Genomic DNA, 23,537 nt, shown 5'->3' with positions numbered 1-23,537 from the left:
ATGAGGATTTAGGCAACTATCCAAACACGTGTGCATCTGGCTGGACGTGATAAAAGTGATAAAGTTGTTTTGGAATTTACGAAGAGTGTGAGTGTTTGATATGATAAGAGGATTCTTGCAGAGATGGTGGAAGCCGGCATCTGTGTATCTTCTTCGTGCTGAAAGAATGCTGCATTTTATTTGCCATTTGTTTGGTTGCCATTCTTGGAATTGTTTTCCGCTTTTTACAGTTTCTACGTAATAATATATTGTATATTATATAAAATGGAAACGTTTTTAAAGTAGAGTGGGTCAAGAAAATTGTTGAATTATAGAGAAATAATAATAGTAATAATCTGCAAACTTTTTGACTACCTTTATTTACACATTATACAAATGTACAAATGTACAAAAAAGTATCTAAATAAATAAGAATTTTTGTAAATTCCTTTTTATTTTGTATTTTAGCAGAAAATGATAAAATTTTTATCTTTACTACCTACGATTATTATTTTCGTATTTGTTTTTGTCAGTTAAAGTATCTAAGTATTATGAAACAGCACAGTTTTACATTTTCACTTACTTGAATCGCATGTTTCATTCTTGAGAAAGTTACCTGTAATAATACTAAATTACTTAAATGCGATACAAGCACAAAATGAGACACGCCTTAATTTATTTATTTGTTGCAAAAACTAGCAAGATGTTTAAAATAACCTAAAACTATTTTTTAACGTGTTTCACGAAAGGATGGCTATACTCGTATTCTCACATTTTCGAGAAAATGGGCTGGCTTGTTATTAATTTGATTCATAATAAATTGACTCATTCATTAATTTTTTTGAGTCACCCTGTATAAGGAAACCTAAAAAATATGAATGCAATGATAAATTATAAGTATAATCTGATCATATTTTGCACATTTCCGAAAGAATTTATTCGGCAAAATTTTGAAATAACGTAATCAATTATTTGGGGTTGATAAATAGGTACATTTTGATTAAAAAGTTACCATTCTTACAATAACCTCAAAACGTCTGCAATATTTCAAAGTATTCAGTTTTGTAATTCTTGATTTAATCAATAAAATAAATTGACTCGGTCATTAATTTTTTTGCGACACTCCATATAAGCAAATCTAAAAAATATGAATGCAGCGATAAATCACAAGTGTTGACTTATTATATTTTGCACATTTAAGATAAGATTTATTCAGCAGAATGTTGAGGCAACGTGATCAATTTTTTAGGGGGGATGAACAAATACATTTTGAACTTTAAAATATCTCCTAGATTTCAAAGCATTCGGTTTTGTGGTTGATGATTAAATCAAATTTTAAATTTTTTTGAGTCATTGTGTATATGCAAATCCAAAAAATATGAATGGAATGATAAATTACAACTACAGACTCATCATATTTTGTACACTTTAGATAGGATTTATTTGGCAAAATTCTGGGCTGGCGTCATCAATTTTTTGGAGAGGATAAGTAAATATCTTTTGATTAAAAACCTATCATGCTTATCATAATAATTATAATTTTTTTTTTCCAAAAATTTGGACGTGTCGGGTTAATAGTCAATACGGAGTCATAAACTACATGTGTAGTACTATGTTATTTTATACCATTTAAAACCCGTTTACTATGTACAGTTTTGAAGTGATGTCATCACATTTATTGATCAGATTATCTGTCTAATAAAAACGGCAGACAAACAGACAGACAGACGGAAAGGGGAAACCTATTTCTTCGCACCCTAGGGGTCATGAAAGATCGAGAAAACGTAAAAGTAGAGAGTCGGTTGATGGATTCGATTACGAAGTTATTGAGTTGTCAAAGCCTTGACATTTTCAATTTAAATTTTTGAGAGCTAGAGAGTCCAGAGAGAATATGTTAATAAAAGTTTAAAAAGTAACAAGCCATGGAAATCTTGTAACTTAGTTGGTAATCATAATCAACATTAGTAATCTAAAGTTTCTTCAAAAAGACTGACATTCTTGATGTCGACTTGGATTATCAGTTATCACCTATTTAAATTTATGAATTGGGTGAGAAACCTAATCACTATTATCAACTTAAATATCACCAAAAATCATTATTATTAAACTAATTAATTAAACATTCAGAACTGGATAATTTTACTGCATATTTATATCAAACTTAGAAATTAGGAATTAGGGGTTGACAAATTGTTCCATAATTTTGAGTTGTGATTCCTATCCATTATTTTCTACTTTTGATCCTGAATTAGATTCCTCCAATGAATGGAAATATGTTCTCAAACGAGGAATTTCCGAAGTGTTTTGTCCAATCCAATGTTTACTAAAATTTCTGGAGTACATTTGGAAAGAGCCTGAAGCCATAAATTCTCTATCTTATTTTTGGATGAAGGCCGAAAAGTGATCTGTTTGTTATTGTAGGATTTAAAGAAATTTGTATTGACAATAGTATGGGGACAATCTAAGGACCTCCTGACCACTTTCCCGTAGTGCGTCGTCTTCAAAAATCGATTTTCTTATCAGTTGTAAAAAGTAGAATTGAATCCCACAAAATTTTGATCAAAATAAATACTGTGATTACTCAAACACTCTTGCATTTGACTTTTTCTACCAGAAAATGTAGGTGGTTTGGCCAATTGCATCGAGTGGTATGGTGCATTGTCCATTCCCACTACACGTTGTCGTAGCAACCTGTCTAACGCCGAAATAAGCTGATTAATCACCCAATTTTGAAAAAGTGTTACGGCTATCGTTTTCTGGTAATCTTTTTCGTTATTTTTCGAATAACTAAAGATAAAAGACAACTTGCATGTAAGTTTGTAAAATTTTGAACCTTAATATGTAATTTTGTTAGGAATACTTTTCAAGTCAGAATTGTGTACCCGGCGGAAAATGGAAGAACTTTTTTGGTAAGCCTATGTTTTGTTGAGGTACATACATCGTCAATAGAAATTAGGATCTGAAGTAATTTTAGCTGCAACTACATGTTTTTGTTACATAAGATTTTGTAACCGTGTGTTTGTAACCTATAGACTTAAAAATTTTGAAAAGTGTTGTTCTTCCTCCTTGAAATCCTTATTGTTTTCGTGCATCAGCTAACAGCTTGCCTACAGCAAAAAGTCGTTACAGATTTTTTTGAATTCAAAATCATCAAAAATTTCGGTTGATTTTCTTTTGCCAAAGGATAAAGTTGATAAATTTTCGTCTGTGATCATAATAATTTTCGAGACAATCGCACGTCTCACCTATAAAGATATTTTGAAAACAAACATCTACAGGATCTTTGTAAGTTACAGAAAATATGCCAATAATCCTTAAGATTATTTGCTGGGTCTACTTAAGGATTAAGGTCAGGATGATTTTTACGAAATACAGTATATAACATTTTTAGGCGACCAATAAAAAAAGAGATACTTTACGACTCGACTTGCAGCTCAAAAGTGTTATATTTTCGGACTGAAATGTCATATCTGCTAAGCTTTCTTCGAAGTCCTTGTGTGTTTACCTTACATTTTCTTGAATGAAGCATCTTTAGCCAGCAGAATTCTTCTTATATCCTACTAAGTAAGTTACCTTAATAATAAGATGTGATATCTATTTGTCACAATTATAAAGACTACTGAAGGATGAGGGATCGAATATATTAAACATTTATGAAGTGAGATGAGATTGGTTCCTAAATGTTTGTCACAAAATAGCCTTTCTCATGCATTCTCTTAATTGAAATGCAAAGTAGACTTTCGATTTTGTGGCAAATCCTTTAGGGTTTTGGTTCAATAAGAGAAGCAACAGTAAATAACGTAAATTTTTTATTTTGCCGCCTTATTTATTTAATTTACTCTAATTATGTGACCAATTATACAATCCGGTTGACTAGTGTGTTTTCGAGAATTACTAAAATAAAGGCGTCATAACTCCTGTGAGACTACAGTTTCGACCTTCTTTGTTTTCAGTACTTCATCACTGTCTAGTATCTCCCCCAAATACTACAAGGTTATATGGCCGCACTAAAATTAATAATGGGATGTTATAAATCCTTTTGTGCGCCTGGTAACTGACTCAAACATAGCCTCATAAATCAAGAATTTGTCTCAATATCTTGCCACCTCAATATCCATTGCTGGGTAATCCGCACATTTTTGGTACATTAAACCAAATACAATTTGTCTGTTCATGTTTCGGAAAATACTCAATCTTCTTAACCGTCTCTGGAATGCAGGCACGTAACCAAGGGGGGGCCTAGGGGGCACAGGCCACCCCAGCGAAACCTTGGTGCCCCCTTAAATTAATTTTAAATTTTAAAAGTAAAGCAAATTCGAAACTTCAGATCAGCAGTAAATTTTAGCTATGGGTAATCTTATGTTCTTATCTTGTAATATAACTCTTTTGAGTGAAGCAATACTGCTGTGAACAGTTTTGTCGATAACTTTTTTAAACAATTAGCCGATATGACTTTTTTAAAGGCCCCCTTATTTGAAATTAGTGCCCGGGCTGGGCCCCTCCAAAATAAAAGGCTGGTTACGTGCCTGCTGGAATGGAAGACGGTTGGCAACATGTACAGTCGCAAAGATTTGCAACTGTGGGTTTGGCTTATTAACTGCTCGATTGTCGTCATCACAATACCCTAATTTTACAACAGCCATATTATCTTGTAGTACCTATTTGGAAGACCTTATATTTCAGTGGTTCTCTAGCATTTGAGAGTATTTACTTTTATAGGTTTAACGGAAGCAGCAGACTAGCATTAGTGAGATATAAAATGTCGGTAGTGACTCTATGGGTTAGATTTTTATCGTAAATGTTGCGCACTTATTAAATTGCGGTTAGTCTTTCCACACAGTGGTTTAGTTCAGTAAAAAATGCGCAATAATTGCGACAAAATGTACCCCATCGACTTCCTGGCAATTTCTAATTTTTATCTAAAGAGCGGCACATTTTTTTTTAAATTTCAAAACCGCCCTTGACACCAGAATTATTTATAGACATGTTTCAGTCAAAACATTTCTAAAATTGGGTTACTGACATGAAGAAAATAACTCAGTTCGGTAGTAAGTGGCTTTCTCGTAGTTTAAGCAGATGAGCTTTTTTCTTCCTGGGCGTAAGCTAAGGCACTTTAGTTATCGAGTCCGTCGACATTGCATGACCCCTACAGCGGGAAAAAAGTGGTCCGCCGTTTTCGTCTGTCTATCGTCTGTCTGTGTTTTTATTAGACAAATAATCTCCGAAACTGCTGGATCGATTGTTGTCAAATTTTGTATGTATATTAGGAATATCATGTAGATGGTACAGTGCTAACCAAAATTTTGTTAATTATCCTCACCAACAATTTGATGACGCCCATTCATTATTAATTGACATTACCAGAATTGTGTGAAATAATATACTCCTATATTTGTGGTGTATGACCCTATCTTGATTTTGTTTATTATTTACTTAATTCTTTATTTACTGTTTGATCCGCCTTGTTCTTTACGCACACAGTATGAACCCTTACAACTGGCGTGACGCAGTGTTAATATTTTGCCTTACAGACCAAGGTATTTAAAGGTAAAGCTCTAAATACCTTATTACAGATCCAGGTCGCTACATTTTTATCGCTTCCACTCAGAACTCAGATGCACATGTGTTTGGTTAGTTGCCTAATCCTTTATCAAAACATTCTTTCTCGTCGAACAGTGGTTACACCTACTTTCTATAAAGAGCGCGCGAACACCCAGGCAGTAGTTGTAGTAAACGCCTTTGCCAAACACGTGAGATTCGAAATTGGTTGTTGTCAAACAGACGTGTCAAAAACACTTAAAATAAAAAAGCCAAAACAGTAACCGCATATTCATGAGTGTGTGTCTTCAGTAATGGGCTCTATACCTTTGTTTTGTATTAGTTTTTTCTTTTTGACTTTTTCACTTTTCGGTAAGTACATAATGTAGATCGAATCTTGTCCGCAAGAGATTTTCCATATAATTATGATATCTGTCCAAGAAATATAGCAAGATTTAAATTATTATTTCCTTCTTGTTTGGTTTTCTGAACACAGGTATATTTTCCTTGTAGAAGAACCAATCTTTTTTTCATCCGAGCTTGTCGACATCATTTTGGGCAACCGAGTTTTCATTTTTCTGATTAACTTAACGTTTTGTTGATATGAGTCGTTAGATTAAGACTATTCCTAGCAGCTTGTTCGTCAAGCTCTTCCAAATGACGAAAAATGTAACATACTCGTATAATCAATAAATAGTTTAATTAATCAGAATTCTTCCTATCGGCGCTGATGTTAATATAGTGTACACCGTACTTTTTGGATGATATACTTCAATATCATAAATATTCTAACGTCAGTTCTACCAACGAGTTATTTCAAAATATCATTCTAGTTTTCATGATACGGGTGCAAAAAATACAAAAACAGTAACGTTAAGTTAGCAATTGCTATTTAAACTTAACAAAATAATGTACTCCTATATTTGTGGTTTATGAATACTGTTACGAAATAAACCCATACGCCGCTCCGGTACGACGCCTATGGGTTCTAGTATGTTCGGCTTTGATGATTCATTGTCGGTGACGGCGGCCGAAGAAGAGCCTAGAAGCGGTGACGGAGACCTTAGAGATGGACCGCGCGGCTGTTTAAATGAAAATCACCCTCGGGAGCAGTTAGTGTGGTCCAGACAATGGGAGAAGTCTAGCCAAATCCATTCCAGTCGAGTCGGATTTATTCTGTACATAATCGGTGTATAATTAGTCGTGTAAATTCGAGTTTTACCCACGCCGATTTTTGTTCACTAATCAACGTAACAATACTAAGGAGACAAATGAATTCTTAAGATAAAGTGTAAACCGTGATTCATCCCCATTATTTGCATCATGATTTGCGTTACAGATAACATGAAAAATACGTTTGCAGTTTTGTCATAATTTTAGGAAATTTCCAAGGCTAAGGTTACAGGAAGGAAGTGGTCGTCTTATCTAAATGCGTTAAGTTTCCGTTTTGGAAAATTTTACGCAATGCCGGTAACTTCTTCGTGCTAAATTATTTTTAGACTGTTACATCTTTCAGATCCTGGTTATACTGGCAAAATTGATTTTGGTACGGATAATTCTTTCGAATGTTTCGTTATTAATTAGTAGTAGATTATACATCAAGGGAGAGAAATGCATGATTTTTCGTGAGACGCCGTTTATAGCCAGAGGGCGAAGCCTGAGGACCACAAAGCGCAGAAGAAAAAATGGCATTTCGCTCCTGAGGCATATATGCAAGTTTTTGTACTCGCAGTTACTCCTACATAGTCTTTCAACTGACAAAAACACGATATGATTAATAAAATAGTAATCATAATAGCCTTAAGATCCTATGTCATGATAACAACAAAAATGAACAATGACTGTGATTTTTTTTCGATCAAAATGCAAAACGAAGATCCGCAAGAGATACATGATCCTGTTGAAGCTGCTGGACTGAATTTGTTGCCTCCTAAATTAAATTGGTTTATGAACTTATTTCTCTTCCTAGTGAGCAAATATTCTATTTGTCTACATAGAAAGCAAATGTTCTATTTCTCTCTCGATTTTGCAGTCATAGAAATCGACTTTTACTCCCACAAGCACAAACAATTAAATTATTATACATTATTATTTTTTGCCTCATCACCCATCCATTAATAAACTCGGCCCTTTTAAAGGCTCATGATGGATTTGATACTGTGTGTTAATCATTATTTTTGTATCGGCCATGTTTTGTCGTATTATGTACTCAAATTTAGAGAATTACACCCTAACTTATTAGCTTCTAACAGTTAAACAAAACAAGCACTATCAAAAGGAAATAGAAATCTATTGGAATCTGACATAAAAATCTAACACATCTTTTATTGACGCAATAAACTTTCCAAGGCACAACTACTGCACAAACAATTATGAGAATTGGTAACACTAATTAATTTTTATCTACTTCCAGTTCTGTCCTTGGGACATGAGAAGCCTGAAATTTTTTCTGAGTATGCGGAGACCAATCTTGAAACTGGAGACAACTTCACTGTGCTATGTCAGGGACAAACCCCTTTAAAATGGAAGTGGCCACTGGCTGAGGTAAATTCATCCAGATTAATAAAACATTGTTGTCAATCTATTTATTCAAGAACGAAGAGTATCAAAACTGGACTAGAATAAGCGAAATCGAAGTCTTACCAAAGAATGCTAACTACAAGTACGCTCGAAAACTTGTCATTCAGAATATTACCTACCCATATACTGGGTTTTATCAATGTTTAGATAAAAATGCTGACTCTTTTGACGAGAATCATGGAAGCAGTATCTACTTATTTGTTAAGGGTCTGTACATGTTTGAAATTAAACTCAATATCAATTTTTGTTTTTATAGATAAAGAACACTTGTCTGTTAGCGATGCACAAGTGGAGACTATTACAGTTACTCAGTATAGCGAAGCTATAATTCCTTGTAGACCAACTGCATCAGATGTGGAAGTAAGCCTTACTTCCATCGGCGGACAAGTAGGTAGTTTCAATTTTTAGGTATTATTCATATTCATACGCAATGAAAGTTTGTCGCAATATGTCGCATAATATTTCCCATCCTCTTAGAGTGCTTACGTAACAGAAGCAATGGTTGTCACTAATAGATCTTCTAGTTCAAATACCAGTACACTAATCTACTAGTTAAATAATCATACTTAGTCCCCCAATTCTTTTTCAAACTTTCCATGTTTGATTGTAAAACAGTTTCCCACTTTCGGCTTGCAAACCGGAAGCTTTTTATTGTTTGGATATTAACAGTCATATAACGACTAATACAGTGGATGTTAAAACGACTAATCTAATACCAACCTAAGATCACTTTAGGCGAAATCGACGAAGATGGAATTATGTACCGCTACGATCCCCACTATGGTATCATAACCAACAACACCAAAGACATCGGAGGAATCATCTTCCTTTGTTACTTCTCTCAAGATTCAAAAAAATTTAGTCGAACAATGATTTTGGATGTGGAAAGTACGTACCGTACGATAAGCAAAACCCCCATGAAAATCGCTCCAGGTTTCACAAAAATCCTTCCACATATAAGCCGTAAAATGAATTCAGACATGGTACAAGAAGACAAGGTATGCTACTCCAATGGATGAATTCCGTCTGCTTTGCGCACCAGCCACATGACGTCATCTTGCCTTGAAACGCTCTTCTGACAACTTCAAAAGCGGTCAAGTCTTAATTTGAGGCTGAGATTCGGTTCAGTTGAGTGTTTAATTATGGGTTAACTTATCTTCGAAAGTGCTAAGTTGAAATGAGATGCCAAAAACACGTGTTCAAAATTTGGCATCGTTCTTGATAGTGATAACACGAATATGCAACAAGCCAGAATTTAAAGTTGGCGATCATGTCATATACATGACGTCACACAATGTGCAATCATGTCTACTTGTACGATTGATTCAGATAGCGGTGTTGGTTATTTGGTTATATGACTGATTCAGAATACGAGCAATGTTATATTTATCTTAATGTCATTCGTAAGTAGAACTTGGTGTTGTATTTCGTGGTGGTAGGGCTTCTGTTAAGTACAGTTTTGCTTTTGCTTTTTTAATGGCGTCATTTCATGTGCACGGATGATTGTAGAAATCAATCACTTTTTGCCCAAACCATCGATGAAAGAGATTACTGGTGGTCATACGATAGTGGGCGATAAATTGATTCTGGAATGTAGGATTAGGTCGGAGACTTATGTCAATATCGTCTGGACGACGCCTACTGGACCACCTGATGTAAGTCCTATATATTTTCGGTTTTTCGTTATTTCACATGATTTTCACGATGTAGTCCACCCGTATGCGGTTGTCATCTCAAAAGAAGATTCCTGAACAAACAATTCTCACTCAAAACTTTATCATCAACGAAACTACTTTGCGAGATAAAGGTATGTACTACTGCAACGTTAGTGACAACCAAAACCATGCCAGTTTGGGAAGTTTGAATGTTAGGGTTTATGGTAAGTGAGCAGATTTTTTAAGCTTGTCGAACTATGAAAATTTTGTTTTTAGCTCCCACAGAACATTTTATCAATTTAACGGAAGATAACAATGTCTACACTATTTCGGCAAAGGCAGGTGATGATGCCGTGGTATGGCGTATCAACGTCGACGGCCATCCAGTGCCTAGATTTTGGTGGTTAAATAACAGGAACGAAATTATCATGGCGCTAAAGTCAGACAAATACGATGTAACCTCTTCTGCTACAGATACTGTTATAAAAATTAAAGATATATCTATAACAGATCATGGTAACTACACTCTAGTAGCGGAAAATGGTTTTGAAATTGCTACTATGTCTCTGTTTCTCAACGTGACGGATAAACCTCAAGTGCATTTAGAAGGTAATACCCATCACATGGTGGATGAAAAAGATACGATTAAGTGTACCTGCTATTGCAAGCATGCCAGTGTAGGAAGCTTGAATTGCACACTTTATAGTAAGTGGATAGTTTTTTTAAACTTATCCAACTATAAAAACTTTATTTTTAGCTCCGACGGAAAGCAACAATTCACCGATTTCGACAACGGCTGGTGATCCTAAGATAGATCCCTAGGCAGATTTCGTTGAAATTTCTTTTATATTCACGTGTTTACAAATGTTTACTTCAATTCAGATGCCCCTTTACAAAGCTGAGTATCCTGCAATAACTATTAGCCAACTCTTCTGAATGACCATCTCTATTTGACATACTCTATCCAAGAATATCTAGGAGCATAATTTGATAGATTTCCTATGTTATTTATATTTTACAAGTAGGTTATAAAATATAAAATGCGAAAATAGTATTTGTCTACAATACAAAACTTTAATTTTGTACAAAACAGTTAGTTCAGATGGTTTAATTATTATTGAAAAGATATGAAGAATATTTGTCATTTAAACATATTTTCTACAGATTTTACGTTACATGTTATAGTTTCAAATATAGTGTATAATATACATGTATGTATTAGTAACTATATTTAGTAGCACATAAATCCAAACTAAAAGTTAAGGTATTTTTATTGCTTAGAGGAGAAATAAAATCAAATAAAATTACATAAGTAAGGAAGCATCTAAAGTGATTTGTTTGCCCCATAGGTTCTAGTTTTAGGTAATCTAAATAAATAATTAGTATTGCATAAGTGAACAAAATACAAGATTTAAAACTTTAAAACACACAAAATTGTGTACGATGTTTTAATTGCCTGAAATTTAAAAAATGTGTCAGTAAGTCTTCTGGTTGTGAAGATTTAGTCTCGAAACAATTTTTAGACAATGAACTATATTGGAGTAGAAAATGTCTGCAAATGATTCATACGTCGCAATACTTCTGTAATACTTTTAAGTTGCCTTAATTTATAGCACTTTTGTGGCTTATTTAAATTTTAAATGTAAAAGTAAAACCGTATATAAAAACATCTGTTCTTACAAGCGGCAAAATTCTTTAATTTTCAAAAACTTAAAATTTTGCAACGAGTGCAAGATGTATGATTCATTTAAAGATTATTATTAAAGTTAGCACTTTCGTTTTGCGGGTTGATTTTGCATGATCAGATCACTTATAAACTATACAATTATAAATTAAACAAAACTGATATTTTTACAAAACAAGAAGAATGATTAAATATCGTCTGTTACCAAACTTATATCGAGAGAGCAATAAAAACACCATCAAATGCAGCCATAAGTTTTGGAAATTTTCTTTGATCGACGCATTTTCTACGCAAATTTTCAAATTGACGGTAATTAGACAAGACGAAAATTCTATCCCAGACAAATTTTTAAAAAATCTATAGCTGTTGCTGATTATGTTTTTTTCTGTCCTCTGGTAATAAAAACAACGAAAAAAGTACTTAGAGATAATTCAAAAATGTGCCAGTCTTATACCTGAAGAAGAGTAGTAGATTTTTTTTAGTATCGTAAAGGAAAACTTTTTACAGTTCTCAGACAATTCTTGAACAGGCGAACACTAGCATACTTGCATAATAAGCATAAATAGTACATATCATATTAACCATTTACAGTTGTTTGAAATTCGCACAATCTATGAAAATCTGACATTTTAGTTGGTAGTATTCTGATTTGTAGTAGGTAATGAATCTGCCAGTTTGCTACATTTTTCAAATAATCGAACAAACAGATTTGAAGTGTATAATTACAGAGCCTTTTAGAACATATTTTTCTCATCCTTAAGATATGGTCCTGAATCAGAATATCCCAACCAGGTAATGAATAGAGGAACATTAACAACCAAAAAATTAGCCAAAGATTTTTTTCTAATCTGAAGCAATTACTTAATTATTATTCTCACATTTTAAAAGTGATTTCAACTATAAAATGGCAAACTCGAAGCTTGCTTGCTCATTTATATGTCTTTTGTCATAGTTAGAGAGCGGATTTTATGAAATTTGCATATCCGTTAGTTTTTGCATATAAGTCTTGATATTTAATATGTGAACGAATCATGCTAATTAAAAATAAATACAGTTATAAAAAAATTGCATATTTGCATATATTTGCCTTCTGCTGCATATTTCACGTAACGTGTGCATATTTTGCATTTTTATCAATTTTTGTGCTAATTAAAAAAAAATGATTGTGATTCTATTGGCATTTATCTAGAAAGACGCAATTTTATGAATCATATTGCAAATATTGCCCTGAGCTTCAAATAATTAGGAGAGGTTTGGGTTTTGTGGTAGTTTGGAGAAACCACTGGGTGTTAAGCTATCCTTCCGGGTAAATTCGCGCCCTAATTACTTTTGGAAATAAGTTCATTCCCAATATTTTTGTTCCTTACTTCAGTGTATTAATGGTATGTTTTGTGGTTGTCGAAGGGATGTTATCCTATTATTTTTCATCGTGAGTTAGCATTGAAAACATTTAAAGCGATACAGGTGTGTCAATATGTCGATGATAACTAAAATTAATTTATGGATTAAACCTTTTCCTGAACTTATTCTTCAAGAAGGAACTGTGTTTTGTCGCGCCTGCTCTTGACCGGTAAGTATTTTTACATCTGTGGACCTAGTACGCAGTTTTTCTATTTACAAATACATACTATAGAATCAGCGGAAAAACTTTTTGTTAGAATATTTCGAAAAATATCTAAAAAGAAATTGTTATCAAAATTGTAACTAAATAATCGATTACTATTATTTTTTAATTTGTTATGTTTGTATTTATTTTTTAGTATAAGAATATTATTACTAAAAGTGCGCTTTATGTGTTAGTGAGATGTACCTTAGTTAAACACTTTGCAATGTGATTCATGTATTTTTTGTAATAAAACGTAAGTTCAGGAAACCTGTTTTTGTAATTTGTAAATAAATTTAGTTCGTTTATTAAGCTTTTTTTTTAATTTTTGGAGCATATGCAACTGCATTTCTCTGCATATATTATGAAAGTTACTGCATATTTGCATAAATTTGGTGCATATCATATGATCATATTTCCCAATATTTTGCTGCATATTTTCCGCTCTCTGGCCATAGTTCTTAAAAAAACCCATGCCAAATCAATTGGGTTGTCGTAGCAATAATATGGGGGTAATCTAAGAGATTCATACACGTTGTCATGTAAAATTCTATCTATAACATACTATATTTTTATTATTTCTGTTGCATAGAAGGTGTTTTTAATTCCCAGAACTGGTTTGTATAGTAAAATTTTCTTCAAAATGTATGTGGTGTTTAATCAACCATTCCTGCATTTTTGCTTAAGTAGAAAACGACCTGGACTCCTGGACCCTGGACAGTTTTTTCAATTGCATTGAGTATTTAATACAGTGCATTGTCCATTATCACAATACACTTATATGGTCGTCTTACTAAATCAGGAATTAATTGATTGATCACCCATGTTTGAAATATTTTTACATTCATTGTTTTCTGATAGTCTCGGTCATTATTCGCTGGATTCAGTAAAAGATCACATTGGTTCTTTCAAAAAACCAAACCGACACCCTGCATGTAAGATGGTATATCTTTCGACTTCAGTTTTAATTTTTGAAGGATTACTTTTAAAAACTTTTTCGTGAATCCATCTACGAATGTTGCGACGTTGTTTGGTATATCCACCTTTCATCAACATCTGCAGTAATAATGTTTTGGTCAGAATTTTAATACTGTAGAAATTTTCGGAAAAAAAAAACAACATTTTCGGTGCCATAACATGTTTTTGTTCACATAGAAATTTATTGTGGTTAAATGTCACAGTAAATGTTGAAAATCTTCACCATTTTGTCAAAGGCACATATTCATTCTGTTTTTAATTTCATGGATTATATTTCCTCTAATGTAAACCTCTAACGATGTTTCTTGAATTTGCAAATCAGTGTATTTGGCCAGATATTCTTGTTTACAAGCGATTGAAAGCATTTGGTTTTGCAAAATGTGGTTATATAATTTTGTTTTTTTTTTCAAAAATCTGGACATTTCGGGTAAAAACTCAATACGGATTAATAAGCTACACGTGTAGGACTATGTTATTTTATACGTTTAAAACACATTAAGAAGTTCCTCAGACACTGAATGTCTTCCAGATTTCCCTTTGTTGACACTGTCAGTTCGACATTTCAAATCATCAAAAACTTTATCAGAGATACTGAAGGGAGAAGATTTCGCTTTGTTGAGATCGCCAGTTCGAACAAATCTGTGGATTACATTTCCTCTAATGTGAACCTCTAACGATGTTTCTTGAATTTGCAAATCAGGGTATTTGGCTAGATATTCTTGTTTATAAGCGATTCAAAGCATTTGGTTTTGCAAAATGTGGTTATATAATTTTGTTTTTTTTTTCAAAAATCTGGACATGTCGTGTAAAAACTCAACGCGGATTAATAAGTTACACGTGTAAGACTATGCTATTTTATACGTTTAAAACACATTTACTATGTATAATTTTGAGCTGATGCATCACGTTATTGGGATGTTTAGACAAAGTTTGGTTAGCGTTTTATTGTCTACATGATATTCCTAAGATAAATACAAAATTTGACAACAATCGGACCAGTACTTTCGGATGAGATTATCTGCCTAATAAAAATCCGGGACGGCAGACAGACAGACGTACAGACTGACGGATAGAAGGTGGAGAAAACGTAAAAGTAGAGAGTCTAAAGAATCGGCCGACGGACTCGATTACAGTACAATACAAGTATCCGTTCATATTCGAACTAACTTAGTAAATACAAAGCAAAATCTGCAAAAAGTGGAGTCCGGTAAATATGACGAAGATGCCAAGAATCTTCTTATCGTAACAAACTTTCACACTCTTCGAAACAATTCAAAACAACGCTACATTTTTATGACTTCCACCCAGATGCACATGTGTTTGATTAGTTGCCTAACCTCTGATTAAAACATTCTTTCTCGTCGGACAGTGGTTACACCTACTTTCGAAAGACCCAGCGAACACGCAGGCAGTAGTTGTAGTAAACCCTTTACCAAACACGTGAGATTCGAAATCAGGTGTTATCAAATTGACTTGTCAAAAACAATTAAAATAAAAAAGCCGTGAGTGTGTGTCTTCAGTAATGGCTTCCATACCTTTGTCTTTTATTGTCTTTTTCTTTTTGACTTTTTCACTTTTCGGTAAGTACATAGTCATAATGTAGATATTTAAATAGGAATATTGTCGATAGGAGATCTTCCGTATAATTATGTTATTTGTCCAAGAAATATAGCAAGATTTAAATTATTATTTCCTTCTTGTTTGGATTTTTGAACATATTTTGCTTGTGGAAGAACTATTCTTTTTTTGAGCAACCTAATTTTCGTTTTTACTGATTAACTTAAGGTTTTGTTGGTATGAGTCGTTACTTTAAGACTCTTCCTATGAATGCTATTTAAATTTAACAAACTAACGCACTCCTATATTTATGGTTTGTGAATACTGTTACGAAATAAACCCATACGCCGTCCCGGTACGACGGTTATGGGTTCTAGTAGGTTCGGCTTTGATGACTCATTGTCGGTGACGGCGGCCAGAGAAGAGTCTGGACGCGGATGTCGCGAAGGGTGTTCGAGAACGGGCCCAGAAGCGGTGACGGAGACTTTAGAGAACGACAGCTCTTTAAATGGGAACCACCGTCGGGAGCAGATAGTGTAGTCCAGACAATGGGAGAAGTCTAGCCAAATCCATTCCAGTTGAGTCGGAATTATTCTGTACATAATCGGTGTATAGTAGGAAATAAATTGTGGAGTTTTACCCACGCCGATTTTTATTCACCGATCAACGTAACAATACTAAGGAGACAAATAAATTGTTAAGATAAAGTGTAAACCGTGATTCATACCCATTATTTGCATCATGATCTTTGCATTACACACAATATGAAAAATACCTTTGCAGTTTTGCCACAATTTTAGAAGATTTCCAAGGCTAAGGTTACAGGAAGGAAGTGATCGCCTTATCTAAATGCGTTTCCGTTTTGGAAAAATTTACGCTTTACCGGTAACTTCTTCGTGCTAAATTATTTTTAGTTTATTTAACATTATAAACTGATAAGGTTAAAAATCTAGAGCGAGTGTTACATCTGTCTTTCAGATTCCGGTTATATTGGGAAAATTGATTTTGGTATGGATAATTCTTTTGAATGTTTCGTTATTAATTAAAATTAAATTATTATTATTAAAGACATTATTATTTTTTGCCTCATCATCAATCCATTAATAAGCTCAGCCCCTTTAAAGGCTCATCATGGACTTGACATTGTGTTAATCGTTATTTTTGTATCGGGCACGTTTTGTTGTATTACTCAAATTTAGACAACTAGAAGCTAACTTAGCTTCTAAACAGTTGAACAACACAAGCACTATGAAAAGGAAATAGAAGTCTTTTCCATTTAAAAATCTAATACATGCTTTTATTGACACAATAAACTTTCCAAGTCGCAAATAGTAGTGGACAAACAATCATCAGAATTGGTAGTACTAAGTAATTTTTATCTATTTCCAGTTCTGTCGTTGGGATATGAGAAGCCTGAAATTCTTTCTGAGTACACGGAGATCAATCTTGAAAGTGGAGACAACTTCATTGTGCCATGTCAAGGGCAAACTCCCTTGAAATGGAATTGGCCAATGGTTCAGGTAAATTCAGCCAAAATCAGCCCCGTAGCTAGAAAACTTATTCAGGGGGGGCAAGTTTGTCGACAGAGGGGGCTTCATGTAAATATATATACATGTTTTTATAATACTGCTTTATTTTTTCTCAGTTTTTACATTTTGAAAGAACATTAAAATAATTGTAAACGTCGATTTTTTACGCTATTAAGTTTTCGTAAAAACCTGTCGAAGTCCAAAGAATTAGTACGGTACTTTTCAAAAGCCAGAAAAACCAAGTTTGCCAATCTTTGATGCGTCATTGAACGCGCCGGACGATTTATTCCGGTTAAAATAGAGAATGTAGATTCACAAGCAGATGTACTGCATCCAAAAATTCGTGCAGTGGCCAAAAACACAAAGTAACAACCAATTTGTTTGAGTTTATTGTTAGATATTAGAAAAGGGCGACCCTGTAGGTTTGTCATGACAACAAAAAAGAACACATGAATAATTGTAAAAAAAGTAATGAGCTGTTGTTTTTTTGTATTCTGTATTTTTGCCTTGTATTTCCTAAAGTTCATTAAAGCTTCTACGAGCACGTACCTCTTGACTCCTTTTGAGTTGTGGACGGGCAAGAAGCCCAACGTTAGCTATTTTAAGACTTTTGGTTGTCGTGTTTTGTCATTAGAAGAAACCAAATCAAGATAATTTCCGACCAAGAGGTAAGGAAGGCGTTTTCGTCGGATATTCAGAAGAAGTCAAGGGATTTAGAGTATGGTTCCCAGAAGAGAGAAGAGTATACATAGCTCGAGACGTAAAATTTATAGAGAAAATAGATTTAAAGTTGAATGATGACTGTGAAGATCTCGTTCTTCAAGATCTGGAAGAAGGAGACGTCATACCTCCAACTTCCACGATTGACGTTCCCATAGATCCTATGATCGAAGACAATCGACAAGAAATCCAAGATAGCGACCAGAGAGCAGCAAGTGAAGAAGAGGGTTCTGAGAATGAACATTTCGATCAAGAAGAAGCGGCATCAACTAGACGTGGTCCAGGCCGTCCGCGAATCGAAAGAATTGGCTTGAAGGGAAGACCTCGAAAACGATACAACCTCAGAACTGAAGAAACCACGTTGGCAAGCGAAGCACCAGTATTTGGTTTTCTTTCCGAAATTCCATTAGATCAAGCGTTGAACGGTGCCGATGCGAACGAATGGTTTAAAGCTATCTGCCAAGAAGTAGAAAGCATTGTTAAAAATGATACTTGGAAGATGGTACCGTACCCCAATGGAGAAGAGATCATCGGGAGTCGCATAATTTTGAGAAATAAATACAAATCTAATGGTATGCTAGATAAAAAAAAACAGATTAGTGGCACAATGTTTTAACCAGAAGCCAGGTGTACATTTTAATGAGACGTTTGCTCCTGCAGCTAGAATGAGCTCTATACGTCTGCTCGTATCCTTGGCAGCAATTCACGACATGATGATTGAACAGCTCGATGTAGCGAATGCTTACCTGAATGGTACCCTCGAAGAGAAGGTCTTCATGAGACCTCCAACCAATCTAGCTAATATTCTTGAGTCTATCATACAGAAACGAGGCCGATCAAGTGTAGTCGGCGAGAAAGCCGCAAGAATGTTGGAAGACTTTAGGGATGGCAAGCAGATTTGTCACCTACAAAAGTCCCTGTATGGCCTACGCCAGTGCGGTAGAAGCTGACATATGATGCTGGACAAGGTATTGCTAAAACTTGGTGCGATTCCAACCAACGCCGATCCGTGCGTATATTGTGTTGGACGAGGGGAAGATGCAACGATGGTTGTTATTTATGTCGATGACATACTGATAATGTCAAGAGATTCTAACAGAATCAAGCAATTTCGAGAAAAATTGTGCAAGGGGTTCGAAGTGAAGAAACTCGGTAATGTTGGCTATTGTTTGGGAGTCGAGTTTGAAGTTGAGGAGTCAAAGATAACTATGCACCAAAGAGGCTACATCTTAGACCTCCGCAAACGTTTCGGCATGGAGAATTGCAACCCGATATCAACTCCCATGGATCCGCAAACAAAGCTCGTCAAACCAACGACCGCTGAAGAAGTGAAGAATTTTCCGTATAGCGAATTGATAGGTGGCTTGACATATTTGGCCATCACGACTAGACCTGACATCAGTCACGCAGTGAGTTCCTTGGGACAGTTCAATAACTGTCATAGCAACGTCGATTGGACAGCAGCGAAGTGAGTGCTTTGATATCTGAGGGGTACTCTGAACTATGGTCTTGTGTATACAAACTGCCCCGTTCCTGTAAGAGGCTATACAGATGCCGACTAGGCAAATTGTGCTATTGACAGACGATCGTATACTGGATACGTCTTCATGTTAGCAGAGGGACCCATTCCGTGGGACTCCAGGAAACAAAAAACTGTGGCATTATCATCTACAGAGGCTGAATACATGGCATTAACAGAAGCAGCCAAGGAAGCCACTTTCATTCAGAAGTTCCTGCTGGAGTTAGGGTTCGCACAGTTGTCACAAATGGTGCTATTCAGTGACAACCAAGGCGCATTGAGACTGGCTCAATATCCGGTCTATCATGCGAGGAGTAAGCACATCGCACTTAGACATCACTACATCAGAGAAGTGGTGAAGAATGACTCATTAACTATACAACATGTCCCTTCGGAAGATATGATTGGTGATATCTTCACCAAGGGTCTAGCAAGTATAAAGCATGGTTCCGTCACGGAGCGGCTAGATCTAGCACAACCCCGGGTCGAGGGGAAGTGTTCGATATTAGAAAAGGGCGACCCTGTAGGTTTGCCATGACAACAAACAAGAACACATGAATAATTGTAAAAAAAAAGTAATGAGCTGTCGTTTTTTGTATTCTGTATTTTTGCGTTGTATTTCCTAAAGTTCATTAAAGCTTCTACGAGCACGTACCTCTTTATTCGTAATATTTATTTTATTGCATGTTTCGTAGTAGGCTATGGAATAAAATGTGACATGACAGTTGCTTGTTTTATACGGTCAACATTAACGTTAGGGTGATATTGCCAAATAATATACCCTGTAAGAAAATAAAGGGTGGGTGGGTGGGGCTAGTAAATATGCTTCAGCAATCGGCATTATATTGAAATTTTATTACTAAATTGAAATTTTTAATGTGTAAGTCTTCCAGGGGGGCAACCACAACTGCTAGGGGGGGGCTCAGCCCCATCTTGCCCCCCTGTAGCTACGGGGCTGGCCAACATAATAAAATATTGTTCTCAATCTATTTATTCAAGAACGAAGAGTACCAAAACTGGACTAGAATAAGCGAAATCGAAGTCTTATCAAAGAATGCTAACTACAAGTACGCTCGAAAACTTGTCATTCAGAATATTACCTACCTATATACTGGGTTTTATCAATGTTTAGATAAAAATGCTGACTCTTTTGATGATAATCATGGAAGCAGTGTCTACTTATTTGTCAAGGGTCTGTACATGTTCAAAATTAAACTCAATGTCAATTTTTGTTTTTATAGATAAAGAACACTTGTCGGTAAGCGATGCAGAAATGGAGACCATTACAGTTACTAGGTATAGCGAAGCTATAATTCCTTGTAGACCAACTTCATCAGATGTGGAAGTAAGCCTTATTTTCTACGGTGAAGGAGTGGTTAGTTTCAATTTTTAGATAGTGTTCATATTCATATGCAATGAAAATTTCTCGCACTATGTCGCAAAGTATTTACCATACTTTCAGAGTACTTACATAAGAGAAGCAATGTTTTTCACTAATAGATCTTCTAACTAAAATACGAGTACACTAATCTACTAATAGTTCAATAATCATACTTAACCTCCTAATAATAGTACCATCCCTGCTGCACAACCACCATTAACTCAAACTTTTCATGTTTGTCTATTCAACAGTTTTCCACTTTCGGCTTGCAAACCGGAAGTTCTTTATTGTTTGAATATTAACACTTATATAATGACTAATGTACCTAATGAATGTTAATACGACTAATCTAATAGCAACCTTAGATCCCTTTAGGCGTAGTCGATGAAGAAAGAATTATGTTCCGCTACCATCCCCACTATGGTATCATAACTAACGACACCAAATACGTCGGAACAACCATTTTCGTTTGCACCTTCTCTCGAGATTCGAAAGAGTTTAACCAAACAATGATTTTGGATGTGAACCGTACGTATCGTACCATAACCAAAACCCTCACGAAAATCGCTAGATGTCTCACCAAAATGATTTCGACAGGGTTTTATATTAGTTTTTTTTTAATGTCCACGTATAACCCGTAAAATGGATTTAGATAAGTATGTTGATTATTTAATTGATCAGGGCCTATACTGTTGCAATTTTTTATTAAGTTCAGAATACGAGCAATGTAATATTTATTTTAATGTCATTAACCATAACTTGTTTTTGTATTTCGTGGTGATGGGGCTTGTGTCTAGTACAGTTTTGGTGTTGGTTTGGTGTTTGTTTCGCTTTGGCCTTTTTAATGGCGTCATTTTATGTGCACGAATAATTGTAGCAATAATTCGCTTTTTCCCCGAACCATCGATGAGAGAGCTCAGTGGTGGTCATACGATACTGGGCGATAAACTGATTTTGGAATGTAAGATATGGTGGTCGACTGATGTCAATTTCGTGTGGACGACGCCTACTGGACCGCCTGATGTAAGTCCTATATGTATATTTTAGGTTTTTCGTTATTTCAAGTGGTTTTTAACGATGTAGTCCAGTCGTGTGCGGTTATCAGTTCAACAAAAGAATCCTAAAGAAAGACTTATCAGTCAGAATCTTACCATCGATGCAACTACTTTGAAAGATAGAGGTATGTACTATTGCAACGTTAGCGATTACCATAATCACACCAGTGTGGAAAGCTTATATGTCATACTTTATGGTAAGTGGATAGGGATTTTTAAACTTATCCAACTGTAAAAACTTTATTTTTAGCTCTGACGGAAAGCAACAATTCACCGATTTCGACAACGGCTGGTGATCCTTAGACAGATTCTTGGGTAGATTTCGTTGAAATTTCTTTTGCATTCACGTCTTTACAAATGTGTTTGAATGTTTACTTAGTCGTTTATAAGAAATTTTAAGGGGTGATTAAAAAATACTTCATTGTAGATGTTCCTTAACAAGGCTGAGTACCCTGCAATAACTATTAATTGTTGCAAAATAACAAAATAAATCCACTTAGTCAACTCTTCTCCATGACCATCTCTACCCGACGTACTTTATCCTAGAATATCCGGAAATATGATTTGAATTTTTTTTTAAGTTACCTCTATTTTATATTTGCATTATATGATAATTTAGTCACAATAAATGTACCTACACGAAAATTACTCTTTAACTAATTACACACACAGTCACACACGGTAATGAAGTTCAACTTCAGATTTTTGGTAATATAAATTTACATGATAAAAGCCGAAAATGGTATTCGTATACAATTCAAAAGTTTAATTTTATACAAAACAGTTAAGGGGGAACGCTAGACGAGAGATAAGTTTGAATTGGGCGCCATTTGTTGCCTTAAACGCAACCAGCAATTCTTCTTTAAATCTATCTGACGCGCTGGGATAGACGACTAAGGACGTGTGTCATAAAAACATCCTAAGCCGATAATGCAGAATAATGATAATTTATGACAGGCGGCCCACAACATACCTTCAGCACAGAATAATCATTTCTCGTATTCTTTTGACATATTAATTTTAATATTCGAGATAATTATTATATTATTCAAACACAATTTAGACACTGTAGAGCAAACAAGGCTTATCAAGCCCGTCTATTAGTTTATTCGCCTAAATGTATTATTAATACCGTTTTCAAATTACACCAAAATTGAAAAATCGAAAAGTTAATAATTGAAAAATTGAAACATTTTAAATGAAAAAAATCGGTAAACCGAAAAATTGAAAAATCTATAAATCGAGAAATTGAACAATCAAAAATTAAACAATTTAAAAATCGAAGAATTGGAAAACCAAAAAATCTAAACCGAGAACTTAAAAAATCGAATAATCGAGAAATGAAAACATCAAGGAAAACAAAAAAATTAACGGAAAATCTAGAACTTAAAAATTGAAAAATTAAAATACCTATCGAAAAATTGAAAAACCCAGAAATCGAAACATCAAAAAATGGAAAAATTGAAGAACCGAAACATTGCAAAATCCCAGAACTGAAATACTGAAAAATTGAAAAATGGAAGGAAAATTGAAAAATCGAAAAAGTGAAAAAATTCAAAACTGAAACATTGAAAAATTCAGAAATCGAAAAATTGAAAAATCACAATTGAAGAAAGAATTGAAAAATCGAGAAATAGAGAAATGGGAAAATCAAAAAATCAGTTAATCGAAAAATTGAAAAATCGAAAAATTTAGAAACGTCAAAAATTGAAAACTGAAAAATAAAGAAATTTAAAAATCGTAAAACTGAAATATCGGA

The 23,537-nt window shown here is 34.4% G+C and overlaps 2 protein-coding genes across 5 annotated transcripts; both read left to right on the top strand.

Moving 5' to 3' along the window:
• Window positions 1-5,679: 5,679 nt before the first annotated feature.
• Window positions 5,680-10,961, top strand: LOC135137559 (vascular endothelial growth factor receptor 3-like). The gene is made up of 9 exons (XM_064067252.1): window positions 5,680-5,889; window positions 7,931-8,061; window positions 8,112-8,304; window positions 8,354-8,484; window positions 8,823-8,985; window positions 9,607-9,752; window positions 9,808-9,976; window positions 10,029-10,457; window positions 10,510-10,961. The coding sequence occupies exons 1-9, from the start codon at window positions 5,832-5,834 to the stop codon at window positions 10,572-10,574; spliced, it is 1,485 nt and encodes a 494-aa protein (XP_063923322.1). The 5' UTR covers window positions 5,680-5,831; the 3' UTR covers window positions 10,575-10,961.
• Window positions 10,962-15,390: 4,429 nt separating this feature from the next.
• On the top strand, window positions 15,391-22,439 carry LOC135137432 (vascular endothelial growth factor receptor 3-like). Of its 4 annotated transcripts, XM_064067070.1 has the most exons (9): window positions 15,391-15,597; window positions 16,964-17,094; window positions 20,342-20,534; window positions 20,584-20,717; window positions 21,089-21,251; window positions 21,601-21,746; window positions 21,807-21,975; window positions 22,029-22,093; window positions 22,206-22,438. In XM_064067070.1, exons 1-8 carry the CDS (start codon window positions 15,540-15,542, stop codon window positions 22,079-22,081), a joined length of 1,047 nt encoding a protein of 348 aa, XP_063923140.1. In that variant the 5' UTR covers window positions 15,391-15,539; the 3' UTR covers window positions 22,082-22,093; window positions 22,206-22,438. The 4 variants fall into 4 exon arrangements, with proteins under 4 accessions (XP_063923140.1, XP_063923141.1, XP_063923139.1 ...); XM_064067071.1 differs by having other exon boundaries at window positions 20,584-20,687; window positions 22,029-22,439; XM_064067069.1 differs by having other exon boundaries at window positions 22,029-22,438.
• The last annotated feature ends 1,098 nt before the right edge of the window (window positions 22,440-23,537 follow it).

The sequence above is a fragment of the Zophobas morio genome, unplaced genomic scaffold (genome assembly GCF_036711695.1).
Source record: "Zophobas morio isolate AGI-343-1 ecotype UQ-CSIRO unplaced genomic scaffold, CSIRO_AGI_Zmor_V1 ptg000029l, whole genome shotgun sequence".
NCBI classification, from domain to species: Eukaryota; Metazoa; Arthropoda; class Insecta; order Coleoptera; family Tenebrionidae; genus Zophobas; species Zophobas morio.
The sequence above is the reverse complement of the archived record's forward strand: the minus strand, read 5'-3'. Positions and strand labels throughout refer to the sequence as shown.